This window comes from Dermacentor variabilis, chromosome 6 (assembly GCF_050947875.1).
Source record: "Dermacentor variabilis isolate Ectoservices chromosome 6, ASM5094787v1, whole genome shotgun sequence".
NCBI lineage: Eukaryota > Metazoa > Arthropoda > Arachnida > Ixodida > Ixodidae > Dermacentor > Dermacentor variabilis.
The window spans coordinates 70,618,454-70,644,926 of record NC_134573.1 but is presented as its reverse complement, the minus strand read 5'-3'; the positions used below and the strand labels follow the sequence as shown (position 1 = coordinate 70,644,926).

Below are 26,473 nucleotides of genomic sequence, written 5' to 3'. Positions count from 1 at the left end.
ACGCATTAGTACACAAACAGTTTTTCTTATCCGTATTGCTCGATATGGATAATGCGTATAACACAACATGGCGTTACGGAATCCTAAGAGACTTGTGAGAAATGGGCATCCATGGTAATATGCTAAACCTAATAGAAAGCTATTTGTCCAATCGTACCTTGCGGGTAAAAGTCGGCAATGTACTGTCACGTCCTTTTACGCAAGAAACTGGTCTACCCCAGGGAGGCGTGCTCAGCTGTACGCTCTTTATCGTGAAGATGAACAAGCTTCGTGCTTCATTACCACCGGCCATTTTTTATTCTGTCTACGTGGACGACATTCAAATAGCTTTCAAATCCTGTAACCTTGCAGTGTGCGAGAGACAGGTACAGCATGGCTTGAACGAAGTGGCAATGTGGGCAGAGAAAAATGGATTTATAATCAATCCTAACAAAAGTTATTGTGTTATTTTTACAAGAGAGGCCTGGTCCGGGATCCTTGCATAGAACTGTGTGGACTATAAATACGTATCAACAAAGAGGACAAATTCCTAGGTATTATTCTTGACTGCGGACTCACTGTCATTCCACACATCAAATATCGGAAAGAAAGATATCTTAAAACAATGAACATAATGAAACTTTTATCCCAGACTACATGGTGTAGCGACTGGAAGTGTCTAATGAATCTCCACAAGAGCCTAATTCGGTCACGATTGGATTATGGTGCCGTAGTGTATAACTCTGCCGCCTCGAGCGCGCTAAGGATGCTGGAACCTGTTCACCATCTAGGTATCCGCTTAACCACTAGCGCTTTCAGAACAAGCCCGATCGAATGAGTGGCCGCTCCACCTATAGAGATCAATCATCAGCTTTACATATTTCCTTAAAGTGCACTCTAATCTTGAACATCTATGTTTTAATACCGTTACCTATATGACATGTGCTACACTTTTCCGCAGTCGTCCCTCTATAAGACAGCCTTTCTCGCTGCGTGTGAAAGAGCTTAGCGTCTAAATGCATGTCCCACTCCTCGAGCATCGCTTAATGCGCCTAACCAAGCTATTGTCTGCTTGGGACTGGCAGGTGAGAGAATGTGACGTATCCTTTCTAAAAGTTTCAAAGCATGCTCTAGAGGTCGGAATCTGAATGGATTTCTTAGAACTTCAGTACAAGCAGTCGTGCACACAGTTCTACACAGACGCTTCCAAGTCACATGCCGGAGTGTCCTATGCAGCCATCGGTCCATCCTTCTCGGAATCCGATATAGAAACAAGTATCTTTACGGCAGATGGCTACGCGTTATTGTCGGCTGTAAAGCATATAAGGAAATCAAAACTCCAAAAAGCCCTTATATGTACAGACTCCCTAAGTATGGTGAAGGCCTTAATGTCAATCTGCAAACATAAAAATCCCGTATTTACTGATGTCTATTCCGACCTGTCCAAAGCTTATCTATCTAACCAGCATATCATTATATGCTGGTACCTGGCCATAGAGGAATCGAAGGTAAGGTTCTGGTAGACCAGATGGCCACGTCAATTGCATCCCCTGCTGTTAATAGTACTGCTTCGGTGCCTCTCGCAGCTCTGAAACCTTACATACGAAAGAAACTGCGAAACCACTGGCAACGCATGTGGGACGCAGAAATAAATAACAAACTGCATGTGATAAAGCCACAGTTAGGTTCTTGGCCCTCCGCAACAAAATCACGGCGAACAGATGTCCTATTCTGTTGTCTCAGAATAGGACACACATTTGGGACCCATCATTTTCTACTTACTGGAAGTGAACCTCCAACCTTCAACCTGTGGCAGATGTGGTGAGAGGCTGACCGTCCTCCACGTGCTGCTGGAGTGTCGGGAAGCCGGAACGGAGGGAAAGAAAAATTTTCCGCTTGCATACAGTTATTACATCCCTCTACATCCGGCTATGTTCCTTGGTAAGGAACCGCTTTTTAACACCGAGCCAGTCCTCAACTTCTTGAATGATGTCGTTCTGCATGTTATAAGCCTATTAACTTCGTAGAGCATCCTCGTTCCAGAGGATGCCACTGCGATAATTGTTTTGCGTAGCACATGCCTCCAGGCCCTTGTGTTTCAAGGGCTCTAAGGAGGCAGTAGTGCTCTAGCCAACCTTGTAACCTGATATATTTTACACATCTTATCATTCTTTTGAAATGCATCTCACGTCACGTCGTACACATCACGTCATACGTCATTGCCATAATCTTATTATACAGATTTTACGCACTTTAGAGCGACTATATTTAAGGCCCCTTTACAGCCACGACACACCAACTTCATAGAACTCATAATTACACTGCGAACTCATTACCACGGACATGGCGCTCTTTGGCCATACTTGGCCCTTGTGCCATGAAACATCAAACATTCATTCATTCATTCCATGCGCGTGGCTAGCCTGCCCGAGCGCCACCATCCGACTGGAACGGGAAGTCGACTTCTGGATCTGCACACTTCCGAGATGTGTCGCCATCGTGGTCGAAGCTCGTTGCGTTAGGAATCCTTTCAACGCGAGTCCGCAGTGCGGCATCCATTGCTGACCCGCTGTGCGCACTGCCTACGTTTCGTTCGACCCTGGGATGTTGTGTGATTCCCGTAGAGATAAGTACAAAAAGAAATGTGTTGCTCATGCCACTCAGTTCGAGAGAACACAGCCGCACCCAGCTATCTAGTAGATTGTAGCACAGCAAAGGGATAAGACAGCGTGAACTAAAGCGTAACTTGAGCGGTCGCATCGGAGTCTGGCGCATCGTAGGCGCCAAAATTGGAAGCAGCTAGTGGCGTCTACGTGAACATAAGAAACGTTTGAACGGCGTGCCACGGTGACGTTCATCAGGCGGAGTGCTGTGGGCACGCTCTGCTCCTCCGTAGCTTTCTCACTGCAAGGCATTCAAGAAGGAGCGGGAGCACCGCGAAGGGAATCACAAGCAATCTTCGATTGCCTACAAAACCGCTTCTGCTGAACACTTTGCAATACTTTTCGCTGCAAAACACTTCTGAAATAGCCTATTTCAACTTGAAATGCATTTTTCGACATCGATAAAAAGTGTTTGGGGGCCCCATGAAGAGCCATAGTATTGAACGTTTGCCCAGGACCAAAATTGCCTTTAATAAATCATTTTTATCTGCTGCTGTTGAACTATGCAACCGATACCAGAGGCTATGTAAATTAGAGTGATCTTGTTAAATTTAAGCACTTGCTGTCATGTTATTTCAACGTTTATTCCACCGTCGCTGTGGTGTCACTTTGTTTAATGTAACCTTGTTGTAATGTTCCCTTCGCGCACTTAAGGAATTCTGCATTCGTTTTCACGTAGGTGATTGTTGACAGATTGCCATATATAACTGCATCGGGATAACTCGATGTATAGTTTCCATAATGTAAATTTGAGTTTTTGCTTCTCGTTTTGTTCGCACATTTAGAACATGTGTACCAAATTATTTTTCTGCTACTTATATCTTTGTACAGTTGTCGGCATAGGGATTACTGATGTCCTAGATCCTTCCTTGTGTAATACACCAAAAGCAGTCATTAAGGGTCAAGTCTTAATAATTGACGATAAACTGTGATTACATTTTCAGAATACATCGCGTTGTATTTTCACTGTAGCTTCCTGCTGTGGTGTAGGGATGGCCTACCTTCGTGATCTTTTGCGAGATTATGAACGGCATGCAATTGGAAATTACTGCTAGGATTATAATTATTTATTTTAAGTGGTTTGTGCAAATACTGTTGACCTAATTTGTATGCCCTTGCAGTAGTTGTGCGTCAAAGACTTCATACAACAGGCACCGGTGTATTACAGCAAAACAGTAACTGTGCATTACAAACAACGAACAGTAATAAAGACATTACGCCTTGACACAACAATGAGCCCGTCGCTGACTTTGGAAACAAATTCTCCAAACAAATATTACAGCTCCTCCGAAATTGCAGTAGTACAACAACAAGGCAGAAAGACGTAATGATGAACACCTTGCTAACCGCGGCAATGAATCCCGCAAACTAATTATGAAAGCTCTTACGGTATCGTGTGAAAAGAATAACTGCTGCGGAAACCGACGTTGTCGTAGTCGACGTCGTCGTTTGCTGAACGCTGGCAACTGTGGAACACTGCCGAGCCGCTGCGCACTCTGTCTCCCACAGGCGGTGAAGACGTCCGTCAGCAAGGTCCAGCGGGTGATCGCAACGGTCGCCATACCTCTTGCCTGGAAGGCCCCCGGTGGGACGCTCGCCAAGTCCGCTAGTCTCACGTAAGGTCCCGTTTTCTCGCGTGAAGTTCGCAGAGACGTCGGCAGAGACGAGAAAGGGGGATAAAAAAGAACTGGCGCTTCAGTGCGAGAGGGTATGCGGTACATATTAAACGGAAACGTATTGAATGCTAAGGCAACAACTAGGCTAATAGAAGTGTAAATTCCAACCTTACCGCCATATTTTTTTTTTAAATCGCGCTAGTCCATAAGTATGCTTCGTGATGCACTCACTGGCGTTTCCGGTGAGGTAGTAGGAGGTTCTTTCGTTTTCTCTCTTCTTCTTTTCGAGATACGGCTTGTCATTCTACATGCGGAGATAAATCGGAGTGTTATATTTTAGCCACAGTATAGATAGCATGCAAAACGCGCGCCGTTTGGGGAGAACGAAGATGCTGGTGAGGAGTCAGCTAAGCATCTTAGATTGCCTCCAAATTGAACTCAATTCGCGTGTTCAAGTAAGTATGCGTTGTTAACTATCTTGCGGGCGCTTTGTGTTGTTTGTCTGTTTTTTACTTCACTAATGGTCCCTTCGTGATTTTTCGCCTTTTTCCAATGAAAATAAAGCGTCTGTCTCGCTGCTCTCCGGCATACAGCGCCTCCCCATTTTGATACAAGTGCATTGCGACAACTTTTTTTCACTTGTTTACTTTTCTTTGATTTGCTTTGCTTTGCTTGCTTGTCTTGATTTGCTTTTGCAGCGTCAGTTCTTTCACACTTTCTCGCACCTGTACTCTGTCGTGAAGGGAAATTAGCCGGAAAATATTGGTTTAATTATTCAACGAGTGTCAAATGAACGTTACAAGCACTAGAGGGAGCAGAGGAGGCAGCGGGCAGGCTCCCTGTGTACATAAAATGAAGTCTTTCAAGAAAACGCTAATATTTTATAGCCCGTAATCGGCGAAACCGTAAGAAGCCTTGGATTGCATATGGATTCCATTAGGATTGCTATGGGTCGTTTGGTGGTCCGCTGTCGTATGACGTGTTCTTGATAAAGGTTTTCACACCGAAGCTAACCTTTTTCTTTTTTTGCCTACGTAGTTAGCCTGCAACGATCGTAGTATACAGGTTATCCCACGTAACTGATGCCAAAATATCAAAATGTCCGAGTGCCACGTAGCTGGACGCAGCCAAAGTAATGTTGTTTGCCGTCGCTTCGAGCAAGTCAAACTATTCTTGTATTTCATCTGATTACAGAATTAACTATATTTATCAGAGCAAAAATGGCAGTCACAGAATTGTAGGCGATCATGAAAAATTCCTGATCCACCTTTCTGTTGCTCAATACGTGCTACATAAAAGCTTTTTCTAGGCCTGGAAGAAACCCACCAAAGCATTCAAAAAAGTGCCGCGACAAGTCGAGCGGTTTGGGTGGGAATCGAAGCGGGCCTCCGCGACGCGAGACGAGCACGTTTCTGGCTAACTAAATGTGTGCCTATACTCGCGGGCAACTTTCCGTGGAAATGAAGGGAAAGCTAAGGAGGCAAAGTGCGCACAAGTGAGAGCGCTTCTGAAAAGTCCCGTGTTTTCATCGACGTTAGTTGAAGCCGGGTAAGATGAAACACCCTCTCATTAGCAACAGTTAAATAAGATATAACACACAACTGAATGTACAAGTTTACTTATTTTGCGGCTTTTCCCTTCCGCGTCTGGGCAAACGCGAAACTGGCGCACGTGGATGCTGCGTCGACTCGGCGTCTGTGCCGAGCAACCAAAAGCAATGTCAAGCGCTGCCGGGCTACTGCCGTAGCACCCGTGCAGCAGCCACGCGACCGTAGCTTTCCCTTCATTGCCACAGAAAGTTGTGCGCGTGTATAGTGCGTGCGTCATTGCACACGCCACGTCACAGCCATCTGGCTGACTAAAGGTGCGGCCTAGCGCGCGACTCATTGGGCACGTGACGCTGCAGCCACTGGGGAGAAGGTGACTCCACGTCGTCAGTGTATAAACTGAGCGCGTTCGTGAGGTTCCGATGTCTACAAACGGTATTATACTTTCGCATTCCCGCATGTGAGCAGCCTGTGCCGAATTTTGTCGGCCTGGGCATCTTTAACGTGCACCCAATGCACGATACACGGACGGTGTTGCATTTCACCCCCATCGTAATGCGAACACCGCGACGAGGACTTGACCCGGCGTCCTCTTGTTTAGGCGGCTGGTATCGGCCGATCTTGTAGGAAGCTTAAATAGCTGCAACGCCATCTGGCCGGTGCCGGGTGCGTTTAGAAGCGTCACTTTGATAAACACGTGCGCAAGGTCACCCGTGACGCACACGCGTGCAGCTTTCCTGACATCACAATTTAGGTAAGCTGTCGTACACTTAGCATGTTAAGGGTGCTAACTTCATGCGCATAATCTTCTTTTTATTTTTTTTCTCAGGAACATTTGTGCAGTCGTTTTGGTCTTTGTTCCCATTCCGGTTGTGTTTTATAGATGAGCTTGTGTAACCTCATCCCGTCCAATCCGACTTGGCCTGCAACCGCTTCCTTCTCTGTTTTTCAGGAACGTGGATACAACGGTCGCCCAGATCCACTACATTCCGGGCTCTGGCAGTTGCAACGCCCTCCCCTCCAACAGCATCAGCCGCATGGTGTGTTCACTCGTTTCGCCGCGTCCCTTCGCTCAACTTTCTGTGTGGTTGGCGTCTTGCTTTGAGCCTCTTTAGTCTCTGTGGTGACAGGTTCCTCGAGTGCGAGTTGTTAAACTGAGGCAGAGCCTCAGTTCAGGAAAGACGAAGCCATTTTTCCCCAGAACAAACTTAATATTCATTGCAAGAAAGAAAAATAACAAGAGAACACTAAACAGCAAACAGAAAGTACATAAAGAAGTACCACTAGCCACGCTAGTCCACGCGAGCAGTTCAAACGACTCTCGATCTAGAACAAATAAAGAAAGAACTCGATCGCCGAAAGTCTCATTTACTCGGGCAGTACGTTGCCAGCATGCACTGGTACTTGCGTTGACGGCGGTAGGGGCGTAGCGGGCAGTGGCACACGAGGGACGCGGGCGCACGGTAGAGCCAGCCCCGGGCGTCAGAGTCCAAGGCTGTCAGAGTCGAAAGTCGTCCAAGTGCGACCGGCACAGCTGAGCGGCGCACGTACTGGTTACTTGGCTCGCGGTTCCCCCGTGGCGCCTCTCGCCAGCGTCGCTGCGGGCCTCTGGTCACCCCCAGGTGACCTCTGCTCTCCTCGCAGCGGCTGAGGATCAGCGCCAGGAGCTCGGGATTAGTACCAGGAGCAGGAACGCCGACAGCAGGAGGTGCAGCAGAAATAGCCGAGCCCTGTGCTCGACGGATCTCTCCAGGGACAGCCGGGGTCGTCCTGGTTCTGTTGAGGCTCTCGGGATCGCATCTGGACCCCGACCTCGACACTAGTGATCTTTGAACCCCCGTCTCCGAGCGGTCTCTTCCCCGAGCGTTCCAGCCTCTTTCTCTCTCTCTCTCTCTCTCTCTCTCTCTCTCTCTCTCTCTCTCTGCTTCGTCCTCGTACCCATGGCTTCGTGCCCACCACTGATTGGTTGATCATCTTTCTCCCTCGTCCGGCCGCTCGTGCTACCGATTGGCAACGTCGTCTTCCTTGTCGGCCACTCGATGGTGCTTGGAGCTGCCGCTCCTCCGCAGTTCGTTGTCGCTCTCCACTCACTCATGACAGTCTCCAAGGGTCGAAGATTGGGCTAGTTGGTAACGTTGCACCTGGAATATGTTCACAGCGCACGCATACTAACGCCAAAGAGACAGGCAGAGTGAAAGAGCGATCTTTCACTGCGCCCGTTCATTTACCTTAGTATGTGTGCGCTGAAAAGACGCTCTTTACTCTGGCCGTCCAGCAAATTCCTCGAAAATCGTGCGTGCTCTTCGGTAGCGAACATGGGTCCTCGAGTACAAGAGCCCGACGCTGTATCCGCACGGCCGGAATCACGGTCTGGGCAACGAGGGATCACTTCGCAGTGTCAGTCCGCACCGGCCCGCCACCGGTGCAGTCCCGGCGGCCGCACAAAAGAAGAGAGAACGTCGTGCGCGCGCGCCGCTAGATCACGCAACATGTCGAGAAGGAGCGCAGGACCCACCTGCAGTACATAGTTCCTGCATGGCGCGTTTCGGCGGTGGTTCCTTCTAGTGACGTACAAACCGGATCACGCGATAAGAAAGCAATGGCGCACTTTATCAAGTCGAATTTCCGAACACCCTCCCGCACGCGAGTACTTCGTGATGCACATGCCGTATATATCTATTGTCAGATTTGTCAACTAATATGTAGCGCACGAATCTTACCCAATGTGTTACCAATCTGAACAAATGCACACAAGGTACATAGTTTACGAGCATTGCCAATACTACGAATTTTCTTCTACCGTCGCAAGAACGTGTGTCCTTATCACTTGTGCACACAGGTCGGCAAATTCACTCATGAGTGGACTAAGACTGAGACTGACCCGTAAGTCTGAGTGAGCCCTAGCCAAAAATACATTTGTGAGAGAGTCTGAGTGAGTTCTGCTTAATTTACTACCTGTGCTTGCATACATATATAACAAATATTTACGCCTCTCGCCAATCTTACAATGTACACATATTTCACAATTACAAAACCTTAAAAGAATATTTACCAATCCTCTCAAAAAATGAATCTCCCACCACCAAATTACTTGTGCACCACTATTTAAATGCTATAATTGCATTGCTGACGATAAACATACCCGAAGGATGCGTTCTGCCTGAGTTTTCTTATAGTGCGCTTAGCTGCCATCTTTTTGTTTGTGTACGAAGTGTTAGCGTACCTCAAACTCTGCCAACGGCGTTCCTTTTCATAGCTCATTCCGCGGCGAAGTTTGAAATAAGTTATTGTTCAACTGATTGCAGTGCGATAACGTGGAGAGCTTGAACAAAGGGTGTGCACATCGCACTGATTTATAGCGTTTATATCAACCTGCGAGACGACTTTTCCTTGATGGTGAAATGAACGTAGGCAGTTTGTTTTTGTTTCTTGTTTTTCGCGCGACGCTGTTTCGGAGTTGAGCGAGTTGTAGCGCGTCGTCACTCTTCGCTCATAGTCGTGTAAAAACCAATGAAGTCAAGTCGCCAGCGCCGCCGTCTGGTTTCTTCATATATTGTCCACAGTTTGCTGTTTTTCCTGCTGAAGTCCCAAGTCATTCCCACTTTTCCAGAGATGGACGCTCCAAGGATTGTTATCTTTCTCGACTTTTGTTTTTGATGCGAAAGCGTCAAGTGGTCCATCGAGCGAAAAAGTCTCGCGTCTGTCGTCTTTAGCAAGGAAACGACACCTAAGCTTCCATTTCCATTGGCTGTGACGCCATATGGCCTCCACGGAGCTGAGCCGTCGAAACGCAACACGCGCTACTGAGGTATATTGCATGAAGGGGAGAGGTCATCGTCGTGATGCCACGTAACCCTCGCTAGCAAGCGCTCGCCTGCGATTTCTCGGGCGTGAGTTTCCATCGCCTGCGATAGAAATGCGCACGCTTTCCCGCGAAATGTTGAGTCCACAAGAAGCGCCAGGAACAGAACATCGAAAAACTTGAGACTCCATTCCAGCCTGTGAAGGTGTTTGACCAGCGGAGCTGTGTTGGGCGGCACGGTGGTACGACTGCACGTACAACACAGAGTTACACAGAAATGTTTTGGACCAGGAGACGCACACGTGCTACGAGAATAGTCGGGCTGTGTGTCGTTCCTCCGATCGTATTCTGTTCATTTGGGACATATCGTTGTCAAACCATAGTATATCGCACACCTGGCAGTTCGATCCAAAGTGACGGTCCAGAAAGTCTCTCCGAAACCTCGCTCATCGGTTAGTCGTAGAAGCTTCAACATAGCGACTTACAAACACGCAATAACAGAGACCTGTATCTCCTCATTGCACAAACTGACGGCTACAGATTACAGCTTTTCACTCTGCGTCCTTTATATGCCGCATGCCGTCTGCCACAAGTACCAGACGACATGCGCCGCTGAGAACTGTAGTACTGAGCGCAGCGCCACTTACGCTTCATGATGCGGAGAAGGGGCGACCTACATTCCAGAGGGGCCGGTCGCCACACCTACTGCTCTAGCCACCATAATCATGTTGTCGTTTTGCGAACGCGTCTCGTTAGGCGTATACGGGCGCCCGAATCGCAGATCGAGCTCAGAAATCGGATGCGCTATGCTCTCATAAATGCTGTTTGAGGTGAGTTTAGAAAAAGCCAAAGCTCATTTCAGTAGTTCTTGGCATGGAGGGAGGAAAAATATAGGTGGGAGCATTACGTCACGCAGCCAGCCTTGGCAAGCGAGCGTTCCGTGAAGCCACGGTGGTGGCCCAACACGTGACCTCTTGCGTCGAGATCACGGAGCAAGAATCGAGATTTACTGAGACGCTTGGTTCTCAGTAGCTATGCCATTTGTTTTTATTCGGTGCACGCTTGTTCAGCTGCCTTGCCGTGGCTCTGCCTGCAGAGCGGGAACACTAAAACCAACCGCGCACTTTGACGTGAGATCACGTGTTGGGCCACCAGATTTCATTCGCGTTGCGGTATGCTCTCTCCTATCTTTTGCCTTCCTTCAGGGTTCCTGGCGATCAATGCGAGTGAGAACGTAGTACCCACGAGAATTCGCGCTGAAGCGGGAGCCATGGGTGCCGCCATGTTGGAAAACGCTCAGCGTGCGTAAACATTATAGATACCTGTGCCCGCGCCACGCTTCAACGCGTACGATTTGTCCATTTGTCCTGCACCATCTCTGCATGCGTGATGCGGGTGATCGGGAGCTTTCGCGTTCAGGCACGCGTACGCCTAGTTTGGCCTTTAATAATGACAGACGCGACCTAGCTACTTTCGAACCTCCGTCTCCTTGCTACTGATCTTGGCCAATGTCTGAATGTACGTCACACACATATAGGTGTCAGATGTGGGAGCCACCGCCAGCGAACAATTTTCATTTTATCGCTTAGTGACTGAAGTGGTAAGGGGACGGTCAGCTTTTTCGCATAATTTAGGCTTCCCCATTCCTAGCGTCCCACCACCTGGGTTTCGCAGCTGTAAAGCAAGCTGCATTCATCAGTGGCACTACTTAGCGCATATAAAAGCAGCGGAAAGCACCGTAGCGCGGAAAGAAAAAGTTAAAGGTAAAAAAAAGAGCTATTGACGCCACAGTCTCACACGGGTGCTCGACGCCCATTTACACCGACGACATCTAGCCCTTGCATAACTACCGTAAGGGCACACCGGACAAAGTGAGCACCAGTTCCCGATATTGATCTAACATTCGCCTCCACAGCACAGGTGAAACTCTTGAGACCTCATCATCACAATCAGCGTAATTAGCTGCACTGGAAATCAAGGCATGCATCTACCAGAGGTGATCCAGGTTCACTTTGCCGCGTTATCCGAGCCCCGATACTGTACGCATGCAAATTTCTGGGTCATTGGTTCATCCATTCATTCCTGTCTATCCGGATAAGAAAGATCATCATTACGAGAAGCGGGAATTAGCGATGTTATGGCTCTGGGCGTTATTAGCGGATCGATATTAAGTCTAGCACGCATTTGGCACTGTGAACAGATTAGTGGCTATTTGAACAAGAGAGTGAACTTGTAGGCGTCGCAGATACACCGCTGGGACACAGGACAAAGGCAGTTGGGAAACATTGCTTAGGACCTTTGTTCCGCTGTGGTCGTAATTAGTGTTGGTGACGACGGCGGTGAATTTCGCAGTCTCGCGTGACTTTGCAGCGCTGGTTTTATGCAGGACGAGATCAAGTCTGTCATCAGCTCCTGGGACCGGCCGTGCATATCCATCATGCTGGGCGCCATCCTCTACACTGGCGCCAGCGGCAAGGGCTCGTCGGCGCAAAGTTGCACCCTCTACCGATACTGCAAGGTAGCCCCGTGCGAACGCCTAATTACTGGTACTCCTAATTGCACCTAAGACCTAATTACCAGTATTCAAACTAACTTGACTCGGAACGTATATTCATCGAAAATACTGTTTCACATATGGCACGTTAGGCGGGCCTGTCCCGGTAAGGAAGTATCGCCGAATCTCTCTGTCAAAACCCCTCTGTAATTGTCTCCGTAATACTAATTTGACTAAACATTTTTTTCTTTTGGCTGCTACATGCGACATAGCGAAGATTAGCACGCACACGCACAAAGCGTCAATGTGTGTCCTTCAGCGTGTTCTTCGGTCTTCTCATCTAGCTAGCGGCCGAAAACAAAAGTACACACCATCAAATTGGCCAAGAAGTTCTAGGAATGTAATTTCACATTTCCTATAAGAGGAAGCTTTTCTTCGCGAGCTACTCGTTAAATACCTGGAAACCGGGAAATCATCTTTATTGGCAAGAGCTTCACCGATTTTGGCGAAGTGCCTTGGAGTTATGGGTAAGCGTCAAAGTATACCAATTGCCTGGAGCAAATCTTCAGAGCGCAGCTCTTGGGCGCCCGTTCCTGTGGCGAGCGTAAGCCTCGTCCCTCGGCGTCCTCGTAACCGAGCGAACGAGCGCAGCAAAAGGATGAAGGAGCGATCGCGGACCGAGGATGAAAGACGGCGATAGCGAAGAGACCGCGAGGAGGAAAGCGGAGGAGGAGGGTGCAGCCCAACCATGAGGCGGAAAGCGGAGGAGGCGTACGGCTAAAGCGTGAGAAGAAAAGCGCAATGCTGCGAAATATGGAGTTTGCGGCGACGATGGCTACGAGATGGCGCGAGAGTACCGCGCGTCGTCTGTATGGAAACGAAGCGCTGCATGAGCGGACGTCTGTCTGCGGCCGCTGCTGTGATTCGAGCCCACGCGTCACCCACGCGCTGCCTCTCGCGATCCCCTGATTAGCGAGGCAGCCGAGCCACACTTCGCTCCGTTTGCAACGTGATTCACGAAACAGATTTTCCGCGCCAGCCAATAAATATATCGCGAAATGAAAACACGTAGACAACTGCGCTGAAATTTCGCATTAGGGAGTATCGCAATTGTCGGTGAAATTTTTATTTCGTCGCAGACCTTTCTTAGAAAAATTCTTGAAAGCATCTACATATCGAAGAACTCACGTTTATATTGCAGAATTTACAACTATAACTCAGTACTATATTATTATCAGTATTATTACCACAATTCTGTAAACAGCAACATCTATTAGGGGGTGTATATACCCGACAAAATTGATGTAATATGTACCATTCTGTAGTGCACCACTAATTTGTGAGTAAATACTTGACAAAACCCTAGCTCACATCGCAGTAATTTCACGTTAGAGGTTAATTCGGACGTCATATTTGTCCGCCTGAGATGATCTAACAGATGTAGTGAAGAGAAATTCAATGTGTCTTTTTGGTGATGCGTTGCATATTTGTAAACTTGGTGCTTCAGTCTTATTTTTTACCTTACGAACCTTTTTCTAGATAATAAATCAAAATTTTGGGGCCTACGGTCAACAGAATTCGATTTCCTACACTGAATGCAACAAATTTGTTCACCTCGTTGTAGCGGTTGTACATAAAGAGAAATAATGCATTTCATGTGTCTTAGAATTGGTATTTGTAGTGCATTTCACAAATGTTTAAAGTTGGCGCCCCAGCTAAAGCTTCCTGTTAACGGTTAGCCGCTGTGCCCATCAGCGTTAGTTGAAACTGTAAGGAGAGAACTCCTGTTCCGCACCTGTTATTGAGCACTTGCTACATCACTCTCAACACAGTTCCACCCTTTGGGGTGTATATTTGTCCCACAACAATAATCGTCATCTGCCTTGCTTGCGTTTCCTTTCTTGAAACTCGGCGCTCGCTACTTTCCTGTCGAGAATGCTGCGTCACACTGATAACGCGCATGCCGTTCGTGACTGGGAAGTACCGGGCTCGCAGCATTAAAGAAAGGAAACGCGGGCAAGATAGCTGACGATTATCGTTGTGGGACAAGATACGCCCCAAAGGGTGTAAATTTTTTTAAGAGTGTACACTCTTAAACAAAACTACACCCTGTGGGTCGTATCTTTTGCCAAACAGCAACAATAGTCATCTGCCTTGCTTTCATTTCCTTTCATGAAAACTGCGCTCGATACTTCTCTGTCGAGAGTGCTGTGTCACGCTGATAACGCGCAAGCCGTTCGTGACTTGGAAGTACCGGGCTCGCAGCGTTGAAGAAAGGAAATGCGGGCACGACAGATGACGAATATTGTTGTGGGACAAGACAAGATCTATCTATCTATCTATCTATCTATCTATCTATCTATCTATCTATCTATCTATCTATCTATCTATCTATCTATCTGTCTGTCTGTCTGTCTGTCTGTCTGTCTGTCTGTCTGTCTGTCTGTCTGTCTGTCTGTCTGTCTGTCTATCTATCTATCTATCTATCTATCTATCTATCTATCTATCTATCTATCTATCTATCTATCTATCTATCTATCTATCTATCTATCTATCTATCTATCTATCTATCTATCTATCTATCTATCTATCTATCTAATCTATCTGGAGCCCCGTACTAGCGCGTCCATCGTAACTTGCTGTGATCATGTGGTCATAACCCGTGGTTTCAATTTTGACCCACAGATGGACGGACGCACAGATAGATAGATCTGATACAGCCGTAGCTGTTATGTACTTGCCCTTACTTCGAATTTATGTCAGTATTGCCCGCTCTTCTAGCTTTATGTCAGTATGCCCGCTCTTCTAGCCGATAGAGAAAGCTTTATGCTTGACATAGACGCCAAGGCAATCGGCGGTAGTTCATTCGAAGACACATATGCTGAACTCAAATTCTACGGTTACAGCTGGACAAAACTTTCTTCGGTCGGGAGGCCACGTTTAATAAAGAATTCTTTGTAACCTCCGAAGTGGTGGTGGCGTCGCTGTATACGGCAAACGTGTATTAATTTCATTGAACGTTCGTCCGCTACAGATTGTAAATGAAGGTGTACGGTCTGTGGCTATATTTCTTGAATGCTAATCGCATTAATGTCAACAGTCATTTTGAGATTGATTTCGCCTGAATTAGATTCCACAGCGCGGAAACATACCACCTGTAAAAGCAATGCATTTCGCTGGGCATGCAGTAGTAGTGTCCGATAGTGGTGCAAGGCAAAGAGTTTCAAACGGGATGTTACCTTTTGAGTAACTTTTGAAACTGGCACGTGACTAAGGCGCAAGACATTTCAAAGAGCGACTGTCGCTCAAGAGACGCGCGCGCGCCATCGTGTTAATGGTTAAGAGCATTGGTCCGCTGTGCTGCAAGACGCGGGCTCGAGCAGAACACCGGCTACGCTTTCTTTATAGCGATACAGGCGGGCTTCGTCCAGTTTTCAGGTATCTAATAGAAAGCTCAAGGAGTGTTGAGCGTACGGGAGCATGCCACATTGTGCAAGAAATCACAAGTTTCTAGGAGATTCCTCGAGACGTCACTTTGATAAATGAGAGGGTGCAAGAACACTCGCGCTCTAAGCTGCTGACAAGTCGCAATCTGAACACGTCATCGCATGCTGAGAGAGTTAGCAGTTGAAAGTTCTGACTTATCTTTTTTTTTTTTTTTTACTGGCGCGGTGCATTCCCCTACCGCGCACTTTGTATGTATTTTCGTCTACCGTAATCTGCCGTTTGATCTCTAATCGCAATTCTTTCTGCGTCAGTAGCTTTTGCTGGTATCGCACTATACTTGTCGCGTCCTTATCTATCCTGCGCGTGGCCATCACAATTTGCCCGAATGATTTGCAGTGATTGTTACGGGCTGAGTAAGCAAGCTAACTAGATGAAATGCGCAGCCAGAGTCTAGTGTGTGGGTAAACGGAAGCTGTGAGTCTAGAAAGTTAGAAATAATTTGGGTTGATAATAACAATTGGGCAAAGGCTGACATCGTGACATAACTGGCAGCCTCTCGCAGCACTGTAAGCTACTGTGAACATCTGTAAACTATTGCTATTTGCAAACAATCGCCACAGACAGAGAACTAAAGTCAATTAAAGCAAATTGAGACCAAGAATTGTTCGAAGGGACGCACTGGTGGATCTGCGTAAAATTCCGTGCGTCTTTTCTTAAAAGTTGCCCAACAGTTTAAAAATAGTATTACTCTCAAATTTCTCGGAATAGTTTACCCAACAGCACGAATTACCGAACGACCGTTCTAGTGGGCCGTTGGTGCGAATGAACACTAAAATCAGAGTCGAGTAATAAACGGGAATTTCATAATTCATTGTGCATAGAGGGCGACCAGTACAGTTAACGTTAGCAGTAGAGTAATCGCTGTATCAAAACTAATAACGTATAATATTGTAAAATAAAAATTAAATTATGGGGTTTTACGTGCTAAAACCACTTTCTGATTATTATGAGGACTCCGGAAATTTTGGCCACCTGGGGGTTCTTTAACGTGCACCTAAATCTAAGTACACGGGTGTTTTCGCCCCCATCGAAATGCGGCCGCCGCGGCCGGGATTCGATTTCGCGACCTCGTGCTCAGCAGCCCAACACCATAGCCACTGAACAACCACGGCGGGTTATGGTAAAATAGGCAAAGACATTGAACCGCAGGAATGCCCTTATAGGATACCCACTTCATCTATTTAGTGAAATATGTTGTCCAGAAAGGAAAGTCCAGGAGGAAGAAAGGAAGAAAGAAAGGAAGAAAGAAACAAAGGAAGGAAGGAAAGGAAGAAAGGAAGTCTTGAAACTACTTCAAGCAGAGTTCTGATTTAAGGCCTCACACTTATACAAAAGTTGACGAAGATTGGAATGGTTAAACAAAATGAAGCACTAAGTTTACCAATCTGGAACGCAGAACCAAAAGTTGATATCGCTGTTCTGTAAACTACGCCTGGTTACAGCGTCAAAAGTGGACAAATTTGATGTAAACGTTCACAGTATGCGTGAATTTTTTACAGCGCTCACGAAGGTTCTGGAGAAGTGCTACTCACAAATTAGTGGTATACCTGAGAGCGGTGTGTAACGGATCAATGTTAACCGCGTCAGATGTCTCAGCACGCGCAGCTTACGTAATTCTGATGTTGTTATTTATTTATTTATTTATTTATTTATTTAAGAATCCCTTTCTGTATTCTCCCCATAAAGTGAAATGCATGCGTCTAGCCGTTTCTACCAAGCTTAGATGACAGCCATTTCTACCAAGCCATCTTCTGACACCTATTTCAAGATCGCCCCTAATATCTTCACCGGTCTTTACTATACCTTGCTTCACGTCAAAACAACATTAGTTTTTATTGTGAGGTACATAAAGATTTCCAGGAGAGCCGAGTCCGGACTGTAAAACGGGTAAGTGGATTGTTGCGATTCTTCGAGAACGGTAAAAAACTCGCACTGTTTTGACTACGAACAGTATGACATGGAACCAGGTGTACAAACGCACTGTAGACCATCTTTAAGCAGATGTCAGGGGATGGCTTAACTCATGTTCTAACTAGGCGGGGTAGAAGCGGTGGGACACATGCATTTCGCTTACTGGGGAGCACACAAAAAGGAATCAAAGAGCAGAATGATAATGTTCAGAAATAAAGATTTCAGAGCACCAGTCTCAGCATATATATATATATATATATATATATATATATATATATATATATATATATATATATATATATATATATATATATATGTGTGTGTGTGTGTGTGTGTGTGTGTGTGTGTGTGTGTGTGTGTGTGTGTGTGTGTGTGTGTGTGTGTGTGTGTGTGTGTGTGTGTGTGTGGAACTCTGAAGAAGACCAGGCCACCGGCAGAAACGTTACAATAGTATTTTTGTTGTTAAGCGCGTGAGCATTTCTTTATTTCTTTCATGTTCAAGAGGGTGCTGAGCACGAGGTCGCGGGATCGAATCTCGGCCACAGCGACCGCATTTCGATGGGGGTGAAATGCGGTAACGCCCGTGTACTTAGATTTAGGTGCACGTTAAAGAACCCCAGGGGTTCGAAATTCCCGGAGTCCTCCACTACGGCGTGCCTCATAATCAGAAAGTGGTTTTGGCACGTTAAATCCCATAATTTAAAAAAATTTTCAAGAGGGGGAACCTTGGTCCTTGGGCCAGTTGGTCCGAAATGTTTAAAGAGGAAAACCGCGACTTCAGACGCGACGTCAGACGAAGCAATGGACAGGATGAACGGTACCGGTCGACCTGTCCACTCCTTCGTCTTAACGCCGCGTCTGAAGTCGCGGTTCTTTTCCTTTCATGATACATGTATAATATAGTGAGTTTGCCGAGATCCGGTAGTTGACAGGCACTTGTAGATTGAGGACGCACGTACGAAAAGAAAAAAAAAAGACGATGTTTTATTTTCTACGTTTCGGCAGGGGTCCGGCACCTGCCTGACGGAGGGCTGAAGGCCGGGCGCCGGCCGAAACGTAGCAAATGAATCGTCGTTTTTGCGTACGTGCGTCCTCAACCTATAAGTGTATTTATTTATTTATTTATTTATTTATTTATTTATTTATTTATTTATTTACTACCCTCAGGACTTACAAGAAGCATTATAGATGGGAGGGGCTTTAGTATATCAGTACATATAAAATAAATACAAGGAGAAAGGAAGAACACAGCTATATCGCAAAAAAAAAAAAAATACAGCAACTAAAGGTAAATGAGCACAAAAGTAACACAGCAGGAAGAAACACTTAAAAAATAGAAACGGAAAACATGAAATAATAACAATGAACAACTATAGCAATAGGTGGCAACGCTGTATAGTGACGCAGTTTTGAAGTAGGTTTATAATTCGTTTGTTAGTGCTCTGCGAAAACGGCCCGTATCTGTGATAGCGACTAGTGACGCAGGCAGGCAGCTGCACTCGAGACACGTTCTCGGCAACAATGAGTATGAGTAGGTGACTGTGCGCTGCGCAGGTACACGAACTTTGAAGCGATGATCGACATGTGCGGATATATAAGATGCTGGTGTAATGTACCGGGACTTGAGCTCGTTATGATAGTCGATATTGTGAAAGAGGGAGAGACGAGATAATTTTCTTCGGGAAGAGAGAAGGGGAATGCCAAGAGCAAGTTTCATGTTAGTAACGCTAGTGGCACGATAATAATTGTTAAGGATGAATCGGACCGATTGATTTTGCACACTTTCAAGGATATTTATTGTAGTAGCATGCCCAGGGTCCCATATTGAGCATGCGTATTTCGAGGTTAGGTCGGACATAAGTGACGTAGAGTTGTTGTTTTAATTTCGGTAGAGCTAAAGCAAACTTACGGGGGGGTCTGAGATAGCCAAGCATGTGGTTAGCTTTCGACGTAATGTATTCAATGCGTCTTTTCCATGAAAGATTGCTAGTGATATGCGCACCGGGATATTTGTAAAAACCTACTGGGTCAAGGAGAGTATTAAGCACGTAGTACGTATATATATATATATATATATATATATATATATATACCAACGGAAGGGAAGCGTAGCAGGGGGCGGCAGAAAATTAGGTGGGCGGATGAGATTAAGAAGTTTCATGGCCACAATTTGTACATGACCGGGGTAGTTGGAGAAGTATGGGAGAGGCCTTTGCCCTGCAGTGGGCTTAACCATGATGATGATGATGATGACGATATATACGCGCCGAACATGGCGACAGCTCGATACACTCCATCCTTTGGTTCCCTGCCCATGTCGGGGCAATTGAGGGGTTCCTCTGAACCTCAGGGAGTCTGCCCACGAGGCTGCGCGTGGCTTTGCCGACCGCGCAGCCCTCGGATCGGGCGACTCTCTCCCTGGACACAGAGACGCTCCAATCGCGCACAATGAAATTACTAAATTCTTTTACTTAGAGAGAAGGGTTTTCCCACCGCCTCACCCCAAGCTAAGCAGGCCGCAGGCGGTCAAGCTCAGACTCTTTCAGACTAACTCCTATCCAAATCCGGTGTCCCTTAACAGCGTATATGCCGAGATTTATCCGACTTGTTCATGCGTGGCCTGTGGTGAGGCTGCTATTTTGTCTCACATTCTCCGAGAGCGCGGGTCGTTGGGCCCGAAGTTCACCAAGGAAGAGGGGGACGCGCTCCTGCGAAGTCCCGTCCTTGAGGACCAAATCGTTGCCGTCCAGCGCGCCCGCGATCGGGCCGGCAGGCTACATCTGTCAGTCCCGTCGTAGGATTAGCCGGGTTCGCGTTTTATCGCGTTTTTCTGGACCCAATAAAAGCTTTTTAACTCACTCACTCACTCTTGTGACAGCCTGAGACTTCCGTTCTGGGGGGCGGGAGTGGGGTGGGGGGACATGCAAATATCGGAAACTCAGTGTTCAGTTTGCCTGTTCATCTTGAAATTGCCCAAATTGTGTACCATGCTTAGACAGCAACCAGTGGCATGGGGTCTATCCAGTTCACGTAACCTGTGGTCCATGCTGTCTTAGCAAGAGATTAGCTTAGTGCTTTAGTGCTTAGCAAGAGATATGACTACCGGTCCAAGCTAGCAAACAACCTGGGTCACTGTGTATGTGTGAGATTGCCCAACAATCCAAAACGGGTGAAATACAGATAATGAAAACTGTCGCTTTAAAGAAATGCGGCCCCATCGGTGTTCTTCTCGCTCCCGCTTATTTATAGTCAGCTAATGCGTCATCGGCCTCGCGATCATTATCCTGACCACTCCCGAACCCTTCTGTCGCAGGCCGAGACCCAGAAGTCGCCCTCGGAGGTCATCGCGGACGCCAAGTCGCGAGGCAAAAAGAAGGGGAGCGACTACATCATATACGACACCCCGGACCAAATACAGGAGAAGGTACGCCGCGGCGCGCAAAGGGAAACTTCTCTCGTCGATGAAAAGGGCTCCGAAGTGGACGAGTTTCTGACCGTGCCATTCATTCATTCATTCATTCATTCATTCATTCATTCATTCATTCATTCATTCATCTCAATAGCACAAGTGTACGGACCAAACTGCGTCTGCGCGACGCTGCCTGTACGACACCTGCCGTTGAAATCGGTGCTAGGCCGGACATGTGCGCGTCCGTTGGTTGTTGTCCGGCGCATCGAGTTTCTTGAAGGGCACGAGGCTTTCCTGTCTCCTTTCTCACGCAACGAGCTCTTCGGCAGCCATGGTGACGCGCTTCTGTCTCGACAGCCGGGTAACTTGCAGTAATGCCTGCTGCGTGCCGTCCTGCTTGCATGAGAGCGCGCTGTTGAGCATAGTGCTTTGACGAAGAAGGGAGAAATCGCTGCGCGGCACAAGAAAATTGACAGGGCGGCGATTAACGAGAGGACACATTGCTCCTTTAGGCGGCGCAGAGAGGTAGTTGGGCAAGCGCTCGCATGGTTCGTAAACTTTTGATGCGGCCTGAATCGCAGTTGTCTCGAGTGGTGACGTGGCCGGCTGCCAACTGTGTACCTGCGTCCGCAGCTGCTACGTCGCGTTGGTTGCTAGGTTCCACTTAAGGGTGTGTGCTATCACGCACCCACCCTCGTATGCGTCCTGAGTCCCGACCATGCGTGGTCTTATTGCGGCGTCGGCCTGTGCTTTCTTTTTTCTGCTGCAATAGGCGGCGGCCAGATCGGCCGATTCACCACTCGAGCCAAGTATTAAGACTGTACAAACTAGGTTTTTCTTGGCGGTTTTCGTAGCATGTTTGCTTGTTTATATTTGTATAACTATTTGATTTTGATGGTCTATCTATATTCTTATTGATACTTCTACTTGATGTCCCTCCTGCAAGGGCCGTTTTCAGGCCTGCAGTGCTCTTGCAAATAAATAACTATAAAGTAAACGTAACCTGCGTAGTACACCTCCCGTGCATATTTATCTAGACATATATTTTTATAGTCTTAACCAAACAAATAGTCTCGTAATTAGTTGTGCTCGAGCCAGATGTGTAGCAAAAACTGCGATGCGGGCGCTCTTAACCCGTCGCTGCAAGCCTATTTCATTTCACCCTACCCACCCCCCCCCCCACCAAAAAAAAAAGAAATATATTTGTGCTGCTGGCTTATTTTCCTAGTGCAAGATGCAAAATCCTTTCTCTCGCATTGTAGGTTAAACCTCCTACACTTTAATACCCACTGCAATTATTCGGGGCGCAATCGACCACGTCTTCACGAGAGCTTTAAATACGTAAAAAGACTTTGAAATTTCGAAGATATCTATAGCTGCACATTATTTACTCGCACATATGCTTTGCCGTGAATGGCCGTAAATAATTTACGCGGCATTAAAATCGTTTTAAACACTGCATTTCTTATATTTAAGAATATTTCCCTCTCCAATTAAACATGAATGCATGAAAACCTGTTTCGATAATATTGTATACGTAGCCTCTTACGTTTCGTATTTTTAATATCATACGCTGTGTGTTTATATAGTGCTTCTTTTTATTACACTTGAAGAAACGAAATGAGCGCTACAAAGACGAGGACTGAAATAATAACATGTACGACGGACAGGCGCCTGTCCGTCGTACATGTTCTTCTTCTAGTCCGCGTCTTTGTAGCGCTCATTTCTTTTCTTCAAGTATGTTAAACCAACTCGCCCACATGAAGCGCCTGCTGCTTCAGATTTCTTTTTAATTCACCGCTCCTCTTTATGGTTTCCTTGCCCCTGAGGATGAAAAACTAATTTATGTAATTCTATAGGCGGGAAAAATTGAGCGCGCAGCCCTCTAAAATGTGAAAGAAGAATATAAGATTAATCTCATTTCCGAACGCCAAGTAATGTACATTTTCAAAGAGGTCACTGTATTGATAGCGTAGCCTCAGACTTGTACACGTTACAGGATTACAGCTCAATTTACAGCGAAGTCGTTTGTTTCAAGCAGTCACATTAAGAATTAAGCTAGCTGTAAATTTAAAACCACTTAATACCACTTGAATTTTAAACCACTTGAAAAAGCTGCTCGCGTACAAGGCTTTGTAGCACTTGCGTAATACATTTTTTTGCGAAGGCCCTGCTTCATCCACTAATTTGAGCTTTGCGTGCGCATCAGCCATAATGTTCTCCCCGTATTCATCAAATTTGATCTCGGGGGCTTTTACAGTTTTCCAGTACAGTAAACTATATTCTAAGCCGTTTGATAAAAAGGTGTTTAAAACGCTCGAAAGCTCTTCTTTAGGTTTTTTTTATTACAAAGGCCGTAAATAACCCACGATCTTTTAAAACTTTGCATTCATATAATCTATAACCTTCCCCCTATTTTTGTAAAGTGTAAACAAGGTGACTCGCTCAAATAGTTCTCTGCGGACTCCCCGGACGCCTCGCGTAACTCAAGTAAACGGGGAGAAAACAAGGGTTCTGTTTACTTCTACAGCACATATAAGCCAGAAATGTTAGTTTTGTCTTAAATGCTCTCCATATTTTACCAAACGTAAACTCAGTAGGAAGTATAGAGTTCTCTTATCACACTAGTAAACATACCAGATAACGCCTTTACATGACACTTTCCACGAACTGCTCAGTTAGTTTTTTTCTACTTTTTTCTAAAGGCTTCAACTTATTCACACAGTGAATTTGGTATGTCCATCGGGCATACCTTCCGCATTTATACTGAATTTTATCTCAGTGGCCGTTAAACTTTGAGACAGCGGGTTAAACTCTGCGTAATTCCTAAAGTGCACCTACAACGACCCGCAGCACTTGGATACCTAATTTACTGCAAACGCTGTAATAAACCCACGCACACACCACGAAATTTGCAGGTACACATCGCCTATAACTTTACTTCCAGTTTCGAATACATATATACTTTACCGAGTATATCGCCGGCGCATGGTATACCGGATTAAAATGGGCAAAAAAATAAGGTCTCAGGAAATAATTACTCAGCTGATAAATTAAGGCACACTAAAGAGAAAATAGCTTCGCGCTGTGTTAGTGAATTACCCTTTCAGACACGTGGTACTCCTGGAAAAAATGCAAGAGCAAAAGACGGATGGCGACGGCACCGCCTTGAAATTCCCCCACCAACTCACCAATTTAGCCGGTGGAGCGAGCTGCTTTTGGAATTGATAGCTAACGCCCATCAATAACAGTTGAATAGCAGCTCGTTTAGTAGGTAGTGTTACTAACTGTACCGTTGCCAACTGCGCACTTATATCAAGTTAGCCAATGAGGTGACGTAGGTACGTACTACAGAACGGCCTTTTTTCTTTTTTTCAAAAGTGAATAGCGTGTTCCGGGTTCGATCCATATCCACAGCAGCCGCATGTCGACGGTGACGGAAAGCGAAAAACGGTTGTCTGCTTTATACAAACACAGATTGGGTCAAGATGCGCCCGGAGCACTTATGATGTGCGCGACAGCACAGACCACAGTTCATGCAGCTTCGCTATGTCGAACGCCGATTTAAAAATTATCAAATTATTCGCGTTAACGCAGGCGGGAAGAGCGAAGGACCGGGGCTGCCTCTACGTAGACCACATTGAGCTTGACGACGCCGACTGCCAGTGCCAGCATAAGGAGCAGTTCCCACTGCTCAGCCGCGTCCGAAAGGGCCTCCAGTGATGACGAGGCGTGCCAGTGCCTTCCGCTGGCCAGGTCACGTGAACAGATAGACGTGACGTCACGAGACGCCTGCTGTGGCTTGAAGGCCAGCGGACCTTGCGCAGGCGAGGCGCGTTGCCTATTATAGTAATTTTGTGTGCCATTACAACGTACAGTAAAGACAATTCGAATCGAACTGCTGACGTTTTTTTTTTATCTGGGCACGGAGCACAAGATCGCAGGTTCGATACCTGCCATGTGGAAACCGTTTTACTGCTAGGTGAATTGTGCATAAGCTGTGCAATGAAAATTCGGTGCGCGTTTAATAAACAGATTTTGTCAAAATTATTTCGGAGCCCTTATCTACGGTGTCTCTCATGTTCCAGCCCCCGCTGTGTGAGGTAATTCCGCTTTGCACTTGTTCTTTAAGACGTACTGCACGTACTTGAACATGCATTCGTTCATAAACTCGCGGAGGTGCGACCAAGTTTTTTAGGTGTGTTCAACGTCGTGCGGAGACCGAACCCACAATCTCGGCATAAAGCACGGCGCCGGCTGTTGCCACGTCGACACTATTGGGCATTTGTGTTTGCAGGACATACTGCGATCCCTGTAAGTGTTAGCCAGCGCCACTCAAGGCCCACGGTTGCAAATGTGGAACATTCTTCCGATGGGTGACGTAACGTAGCACGTGAACATTTTCAGCACAGGCAGCTGACCAATAAACCTCATGTGCTACCTGAAGGCATTAAATCTGCGGAGTCGAGACCCATGCTACGCAATGAACGAGAAAGAGAGTAACTTAGTTCGATTTATGTTGACCCCTGCCGTATAAAGCCAACACATAATGAAGCCATTTCCCTTATGTTCATAAGGGAAATGATTTGTAGTTTTAGTTGCAACGTGAATTTAAGTTCGCGTACTACCTGACGCCATCTGTCTCAAGAACGTTGCACATTCGCCGCCGCGACTTTCGGTGGCGCTGGCTAACGCTCCCAGGTTTATATCCAGTACACTTAAATTAGCCAATAATGTGCGCATGAGAACTGTCGCCGTCGTCGCACAATTGGTAGTGCAACGCGCGCGTAATGCGGAGATGTGGATTCAATCACCACCGGCGGCTAGTTGTTTTTCATCCGCTTTCGTTTCCCTTTATCTCATCATTTTTGAGCTTCCATTAAAGGGTACAAATAATATCCCCTGTGCATAGTTTCCTTGACTTCATCATATGTGGGCTTGATATGGTTGTGGCTAACCAAAATCGGGTCCCCTCGGTTCCTATTTTCATGTATTGCAACATGGGGCCTAAGAAAGTGTGTACGAACGTAATAGAACTCCGTTAATTTTCAAAACACAATATGCAGTTTTAAATCGCTACAATGCGGGAACATTTTACGACTTCTTGATGAAAATATGCATAAGAAAACTACTGTTCTTCATTGATATCGGCATTAGCTAAATGCAAATGAAGATTAACAGGGTTTACCGTTGCCATAATAAGTAAATGAAACCCATTTATTTCCGTTAAGTAAACTCGGAAGATCTCGCCAATCATAAAAAAATGCTAGAGCAAACAAATTTACCTTGCGAGCGTTCTAGTGGGAGTGTTACGAATGTTAATTACCTCCGGGCGTCCACGCACCTTAGAACAGCCTCGCGCTTCATTTATATTATGTTGCGTTACGCTTACACAGACACAATTTCAATTTCAAGTTCAAAAGTTCGGATTCGCCGTCAGAGTTGATGTTGGCTGACGACATTCCTTCGCTTGAACAGAGAAGACAGAAACACAGGCTAGATTTTTTACATATATAATATAATTAATCACAAATTGGCTCTGGAC

General features: G+C 46.4%; 1 protein-coding gene across 3 annotated transcripts in view; it reads left to right on the top strand.

Annotated features, from left to right (window-relative positions):
• LOC142584846 (uncharacterized) overlaps positions 1-24,978 on the top strand; it is a 51,586-nt gene extending 26,608 nt beyond the window's left edge. For all 3 annotated transcript variants that reach the window (XM_075695150.1, XM_075695149.1, XM_075695147.1), the window contains 5 exons: positions 4,152-4,258; positions 6,758-6,845; positions 11,994-12,125; positions 20,833-20,943; positions 24,526-24,978. In XM_075695150.1, coding sequence (XP_075551265.1) covers positions 4,152-4,258; positions 6,758-6,845; positions 11,994-12,125; positions 20,833-20,943; positions 24,526-24,651 — 564 coding nt within the window. In that variant the 3' untranslated portion in view covers positions 24,652-24,978. The remainder of the gene's footprint in view (positions 1-4,151; positions 4,259-6,757; positions 6,846-11,993; positions 12,126-20,832; positions 20,944-24,525) is intronic.
• The last annotated feature ends 1,495 nt before the right edge of the window (positions 24,979-26,473 follow it).